Source organism: Myotis davidii, unplaced genomic scaffold, assembly GCF_000327345.1.
Source record: "Myotis davidii unplaced genomic scaffold, ASM32734v1 scaffold353, whole genome shotgun sequence".
NCBI lineage: Eukaryota > Metazoa > Chordata > Mammalia > Chiroptera > Vespertilionidae > Myotis > Myotis davidii.
In genome coordinates this window covers 65,439-73,006 of record NW_006284335.1, presented here as the reverse complement: position 1 = coordinate 73,006, position 7,568 = coordinate 65,439, and the positions used below count along the sequence as shown (strand labels likewise).

Sequence of the window (7,568 nt, the reverse complement as noted above, 5' to 3'; positions counted from 1 at the left end):
TCCCTTCTTCTTGTGCTCCAAGCACATTCTTTTGTTCCTTTTACACCCTGTCCTCTCACCTCAACACCTTTGCACATGCTGTCTCCTCTGCATATACTTATTCCCTATTGTCACCTTGCAAAATTCCTCCCCTAGCTCCAACCCTCACCCCAAACTATAATCAGAAACAAAACTGATGGAATCAAGCATTAGTTTAATAAGGTTGGTCTTCCCTGACCTTCCTGTTCACATTCCTGTAGCATTCTCCCTCTCATGCGTCTACAAGGGCCAAGATAACATCTGTCTAGCCTACCATACTGTCCAACAGTCAACACAGTGCCTGCCGTGAAGTGAACATGTTAAAGGAGCTCATTTACTTTTTTTTAAATTAAGACTTTATTTTCTTAGCAGTTTTAGTTTACAGAAAACTTAGTAGAAAGTATACATCTTGCATTACTGTAGTACATTTGCTGTAACTGACTACCCAATATCAATATATTATCTATACTAATAATAGAGGAATATGCAAATTGTCCAGGACGTCATCACAGTAACAGTAACGACTGAACAGCAGGATGCATGGGGCAACAAGGCCAGCAGGGGCGTTAGTGAGGGACGACCAAACAACTGAATAGCAGGCTGAGGCAGGCAGGCAGGCAGGTGAGCAGTTAGCAGTCCGCTGTCCCGGATTGTGAGAGTGATGTATGACTGCCGATACTGAGGATCGGGCCTAAACCGGCAGTCGGACATTCCCCGAGGGGTCCCGGATTGGAGAGGGTGCGGGCTGGGCTGAGGGGATTCCCATGCCACGCACGAATTTCATGCACTGGACCTCTAGTTATTGACTAAAGTCCATAGTTTAAGGTTCACTCTTGGTGTGATGCATTTTATGGATTTGGACAAATTACATGAACATGTATCTACTGTACAGTATTATAAAACATAGCTTCATTGCCCTAAAAATCCTGTGCTCGTATTCTTGCCTCTGTCTCCTCCCTCTCCACTTAACCCCTGGCAATGACTGGTCTTTTTTTAAAAAAATACATTTTATTGATTTTTTTTTACAGAGAGGAAGAGAGAGGGATAGAGAGCTAGAAACATCAATAAGAGAGAAACATCAATCAGCTGCTTCCTGCACACTTCCTAATGGGGATGTGCCCGCAAACAAGGTACATGCCCTTGACCAGAATCAAACCTGGAAACTTTCAGTCAGCAGGCCTTCGCTCTATCTATCCAATGAGCTAAACCAGTTAGGGCACCACTGGTCTTTTTACTGTCTCCATAGTTTTGCTTTTTCCAGAATGTCATATGGTTGAAATCATATAGCAGCCTTTCAGTTTGGCTTCTTTCACTTAGTGATATGCATTAAGATTCCCAATGTCTTTTCATGGCTTGACAGCTCATTTCCTTTTAGTGCTGAATAATATTCCACTATCTGGAGAGACCACAGTTTATGAATCCATACTGAAGGATATCTATGTTGCTTTCAAGTTTGGGCAGTTATGAATAAACCCGTTTTCAGTATCCGTGTGCAGGTTTTTGTGTGGTCCTATGTTTTCAACCCCCTTTGGATAAATGCCAAGGAACATAATTACTGGATCCTATGGTAAAAGTATGTTTAGTTTTGTAGAAACTGTCCAATTGTGTCATTCTGCATTCCCACCATCAGTGAATGGGAATTCCTGTGCTCCACTTCCTTTTCAGCATTTGGCAGTGTCACGGTTCCAGATTAGGTGTGTGCGGGAGTTCACCTACTTTTCACTGAGGAAGGCCAGGAGGACACCAAGAGTGCTTTTTCTGACCCACTGGACCTTGTTTTCACTTGGCCAGCTTTTTACAAATATACCAGGATGATCTTGTGCCTACGAGTCTATATTCACAGACCTGAGGTAGCCTCTAGCATCTGTGTGTATGTTTTTAATTCTTCCAACGATTTTGAAGCATAGCTAGGATTTGAGAACTACTGATTCAACCAGGAAACCAAATGCTGCTGACAAGTCAATGTTGATGTATCTTACTTGATGTATCTTACTTATTGATGTATCTTACTTGATAAGATGGACATTAAGAGCTGTGATGGAAAGGAGAAAATTATAATAACCTCTAGATCTCAGTTCCCAATACAGTTTCTGACAAAGTATGGGTTGGACCACATTCTTGTTTTTCACCCTGAAAGGACCACACGCTGTACAGATTGAGTCTCATAGCAATGTGACAGGGGTATGTGTGTTTCCTCTATACAGTCCAACCCCCCCGATTTTGGTGGATCCGAGGTTTTCTCAGTGCTGCAGAGGACCACAGGCTCAGAGGGAAACCACGAAGACAAAGCAGTCACACCCCAAAGGCAATCCACATGGGCCGAGCTTTTCTTTTGAAAATATAAAATTCTGAGGCCAATAAAGATCTTGATATAGCAGTTCTGGGTTAGAACTTAAATCCAGGCAGGTTAAGAAAACTCTGGTTATAATCAGCTCTCCCAATTTTTATTCCCAATGGATACACTCTAAGCTTGTAGTATCATTCTTTAAAATATCTTCACAACACTACACCTATCCCAATTTCTCAAGTGATTAATATAAATGGGTTCTAATAAATAAGAAAGTTATGTTCCAACTACAAGCCTGGTGCATGAAATTCATACACGCTATGTGTATGTGTGTGTGTGTGTATGTGTGCGCCTCTCCAATCTGGGACCCCTCAAGGGATGTCCGACTGCATGGTTAGGCCCGATACCAGTGGGATTGGGCCTAAATGGGCAGATGGACATCCCTTTCACAATCCAGGACTGCTGGCTCCCAACCGCTTGCCTGCCTGCCTGCCTGATTGCCTCTAACCGCTTCTGCCTGCCAGCCTGATCACCCCCTAACCACTCCCCTGCCAACCTGATCGACGCGTAACTGCTCCCCTGCCGGCCCAACTGCCCCTAAGTGACCTCCCCTGCTGGCCTGGCCCCTCCGAACTGCCCTCCCCTGCCAGCCTGGTCGCCCCTAACTATCCTCCCCTGCAGGCCTGGTTGCGCCCAACTGCCCTCCCCTGCCAGCCATCTTGTGTCCACATGAGGGCAGTAATCTTTGACCATTTGGGAGCAGCCATCTTGTGTGTTGGATAGTCAATTTGCATATTACCTCTTTATTAGATAGGATACTATTTGTTCAAAATTCTGAATGTATATTCCTACAGGATAATATAATGCACTATAGTTGGCAAAAGCCAATTATGACCTTATATGAATACTAGAGGCTGGATGCACAAAGATTCATGCAAGAATGGGCCTTCCTTCCCCTGCCTGCCAGCACCACCTTTGCTCCAGCCAGAGCGTCTTTCGGCCTTCCCATGCTGCCCAGAGGCCCAGGGCAGCTGGGGTAGTGCATAAAGCCTATGTCGTCACTATGGCGATGACCCAAGCGTCCCGTCCCGCGCCCTGGCGCCTGTGTATGCAAATTAACCTGTCATTTTTGTTGGGTTAATTTGCATGCTCACTCCTGATTGGCTGGTGGGCATTGGGAAGGTATGATCAATTTGCATCTTTTTCTTTTATTAGAGTAGATCTTTATGGAAAAATAGGTCTTGGGTTCTAATTTAGGATGCCAAGAAAGCATTTGCTCCAAGTCCATGTTGTTTCTAGACTCTTGATTTCCATCTCAGTCCTCATTGTCCGCTTATCTCCACAGTGGGACCCTATTAGCACAGGAAAAACCAAGGAGCACTAGATCTCCAGATTACTTTTGTTTCTATCTATACTATCAGAAGAAAAACAACAAAGGTGATTTTTACATGAATCCATTTCTGCTGACTTCAAATTGTGTGTACATGACTTGAATATTGCCCTTTCCTCCAAATATTGTCCCAACCTCTCTCCAATCTCACCCTGACACTCCAGAACACACACAAGCCACCCTTAACTCTACCCTACCCCACGCCGTGCCCTCTGTGGTTCTGTGCTGGAGCTTTGTGAATCCCTCAGTACAATTCAGATTTCTGCAGCAGTCAGAAGCCTCAGGAAATGCTTTATAGAAGGATTTACAGGCACTTACCACCTACATTAACCTACTGACAAATGTCACTCTAAACACCCAGATTCTTTACCACTTATACCTCTGTTCTCCAAAATACACTAAATAGTGAAGTGTATTCAGGAGTGTCAACTTCATCTATAAAATACTCACACTGAAATGTCATTTGATGATTTAATAAAAATATGAAAGCACTTTATAGAACATTACATATTTTTTAAGAAGCTCACATTTAAAACTAATTTAAACTCATCTATCAACTCATATCATGCCAAATGTTAAGTGTCTCTACCCCTTTTCTCCTAATTTCCTCCTCTTGCATAAGTGTTTTAGTCCCAAGTACACAATAATGATTGCTTAATCCACAACTGCCATAGGAGGACCAGACCTCACCTAGATACAGGAAATACTAAATAAATCCTATGAGCTGCTCCCTTCAGACTTTCTGACTATTCATTCAACATTAATCATTCACTACCTTTTCTAGCCATTCTTCCTACAAGAATAACACTGACAGTAACAAGCATTCATTAAGTATCTACTTTACATATACATCCTTTTTCATAGTCACATAAGTATCTCACTTTAAAACAGGACACCTGTAGCTGAGAGGGGAGGAATCGATGCCCACAGCCTTGGAACTCAGCCTCTCACCTGTCTCACCAGCATCTACTGGACATCCCTGTGCCTGGAGTAAAACAAGGACACCACAATCTGTCTCCATCATGTCTTCCTTAACTAAAGTAAAGTAATACATGGTATCAAGTGTACCTCCTTCCAACACCCCAAAACCCCCTCTCCGAGAGTAACCCTAAATTACATCCAATCATTTCACTATCCAGACTCAACAACTTTTCATGAATTAAGTCATTCAGTCAAATACTTGCCCACTGCAAGTACAAGAGTGAAGGTGACAGGTGAGATCCTGGCTCCCCCAAAGTTGAAATAATTAGGGGTGGAAGTGGTATGAGAATTAAAGTTAGGTGATATGATGTTGGCCTGGTGGACTGATAGAGATGAAAGGGCAAAGAAGTGACAGTGAAACCTAGATCTCAGACACTGGAATAGCTCAAGGATAGCCAGTCAGGGAGAGAGGGACCTAGGTCCACACCCAGTGCAACACATTCCAGGCAGGAATGAAGCCAGGACCTGGAGAGTGAGGGGCAGAGGGCAATGGGAGTCAGACTGTATGGAAGCAGGTGGGCAGTAGATGAGATGGGAAAGCGTGGACCAATACATTTTTAAACATTACTCTGGCTACAGGGAAGAAAAGGAATGATGGCGGGGGCTGAGGGAAAGCAACAGGAGAGTGAGCCCTGCTCCATAAGGAGGCCTCTGTGACAAACACAGTCCCAACAGGAAAATGAGCCACCAGAGGATATGGCCTGTCCCCACTGCCCCCACCCTCCTGGTCCCGCAGCATCAGGACCAGCCATACTCACTTGTCCATCACCCACCCACAGAGAGAGCCATCAGCAGTTAGCACTTGCCTTTTATCTCTGTGCCCAAATTACATAGCACACAGTACTAACGCTGTGCTTGAAGGAGCAAATGAACATAAAGGACAACTATTAGGGACATTTTCAACCCTGGGATCAATCTTCTGAAACCAGTAAAAAGTCTTATTCCTCTGACAGTGTCAGGAACATGCCATCTCTGTGTATGCAGTGAGCACACTGGAGCAACAATCGGCAGCATAATTTCCCAAAGCTTTGCTGCTCTGCACCCCAAGAAAGGCAAAATGACTCTGGGAGGAGACTATTACTTTACAACCTCTCAGGAGATAGTCACGCCAAGCAGGCTTCAGGCGAACAGCTTATGACTGTGTTTATCCCCCAATTTTAAATCATTGAGTTAAATTTTATCTTTTGAAAAAAAAAGAAAAGAAAAAAGACAACAAAAGAGGAGACACACATCCATGCACTCGTGAAAGCATCAGGTCTTCTATGTCCTCAATGCACTCCGCAAGAGGACACTTAGGGGACAGAGACTTTAGCATTACCACCATTTACAACCTTGGTCCTCGTGGCCCTACTTTTCTCTTCCACTTCCATATGTCTCTGGGTTTCCTCTTGCTCCTCAGTACTTTCAGGGATTACTACTGAGTCTGCCCAGGAAGCTCGGCTACATTTATTTATATAACTGCAGAAATCTCCTCTCAAAAGAAGCCTATAAGGTTATCAGGTAAATATTTAAATCTCCTTGGTTACTGCATGGTCAGCATCCATCATAAAGGCCTTGATTTACTTACCTAAGTAGTGTGGTGGGTGAAATGCCACAGGCTTACTAGTCGCTGAATAATATCCAATTGCTCTCTTGAATCGAAAAACTTTGTCATCTGTTCTAGACTAAAATAAACATAGGAAACCTGTGTAAATTAGCATGCCATGGGTCATATGTTTCAACATATTTTTATAATTCAGTACATGTATAAAATATCTGTAGCCTTTCAAGCTAGATAAGAGTTTAGAATGACATTAAAATCTTCAAGGAAAATCCAGAGAGCAAGGCAGTTAACACAGAACCTGAAGTGGCAACCACAGCCGTGGGTTCTGCAATATAGCCTTTAACTTCTTGGTCAAGTCCCTGGTGCTGCCAGAAGTTTTACTTTCCATGTCCAGCAAGTGGGCAGCTGTTTTAGATCTTCAGGGAGCAGACAGAAGTCACACAAACTTCAACTCTTTTACTAACCCCGATGCCTCAAATTCTTTACTTCCCACAAAAGGAAGACAAAACCCCTGACCATCACCTGAAGGGAAGGACAAATCAGAGATTCACAATTCCACTTGACCCACTTGATATGTCCGTCTTCTTAGTAGAAATCCTATCAAGTTATGATGGAGATGCTAGAAGCAACAGAGACCTCAACACTCATCTCCCTCAATCCCTCTCCAGTACAGGCCAAAGTAGCCAGCTGGGAGGGCTGGCATGGAGGCCTGACAGTCGGGCAAGGGCTCCTGGACACACCAGTGTGCGCTTCTCAAGCCCCTTCCAAACCTGACGCACACCACTGTGCAAAGCGCTGCCCCATAGCCTGCATTTCTACCTGAGAATGCTGGAAAACATCTTTAGCTATGGCATCCAAGTCCGAGGTGTCCTGGATGTTGCGGACGTAGTCAGCCACAGCCTTGATCACCACGTCACATGGCGGCAAGACCAGCTGGTGGGCCCGGACCTGAGAAAACAAGCACAAATGTCAACGGTCTAATTCCAAACACAGGGTCCAGAAACCCCAGGTGTTGTTTCCTGCCAAGGACCGAATTGTTCCCAATCTGTGAGCACTTGGCCCCAGGGCTCTGGTACTCTGAGGTTCAAGCCCTGGACCTCCCTTACAGTTATTGAAATACTGCCCAGTTAGGTTAAGCAGCATCTGACAGCCTTTCATTACTTCTGAGACCAGGTCTGCGACCTGCTTATGATCAGTTCCAGGCTTGAGACCCTGGGCCCCGTAACAGCCAGCACACAGCCATGAGAACCCCTGGGCCACAGATGCTTCCTTTCTTTCAATGCCAGCCAGCTGGAGGCTGTGCCAGGTAACAGTCCCAACTGCCCAAGTCCACTGCAGAAAGACGAGGG

At 44.6% G+C, this 7,568-nt stretch overlaps 1 protein-coding gene across 2 annotated transcripts in view; it reads right to left on the bottom strand.

Moving 5' to 3' along the window:
* Nucleotides 1–7,568, bottom strand: part of FAM120A (family with sequence similarity 120A) — a 112,174-nt gene that overhangs the window by 65,918 nt on the left and 38,688 nt on the right. For both annotated transcript variants that reach the window (XM_006754437.2, XM_006754438.2), the window contains exons 4-5: nucleotides 7,039–7,167; nucleotides 6,244–6,340 (exon numbers count right to left, since the gene is read on the bottom strand). In XM_006754437.2, coding sequence (XP_006754500.1) covers nucleotides 6,244–6,340; nucleotides 7,039–7,167 — 226 coding nt within the window. The remainder of the gene's footprint in view (nucleotides 1–6,243; nucleotides 6,341–7,038; nucleotides 7,168–7,568) is intronic.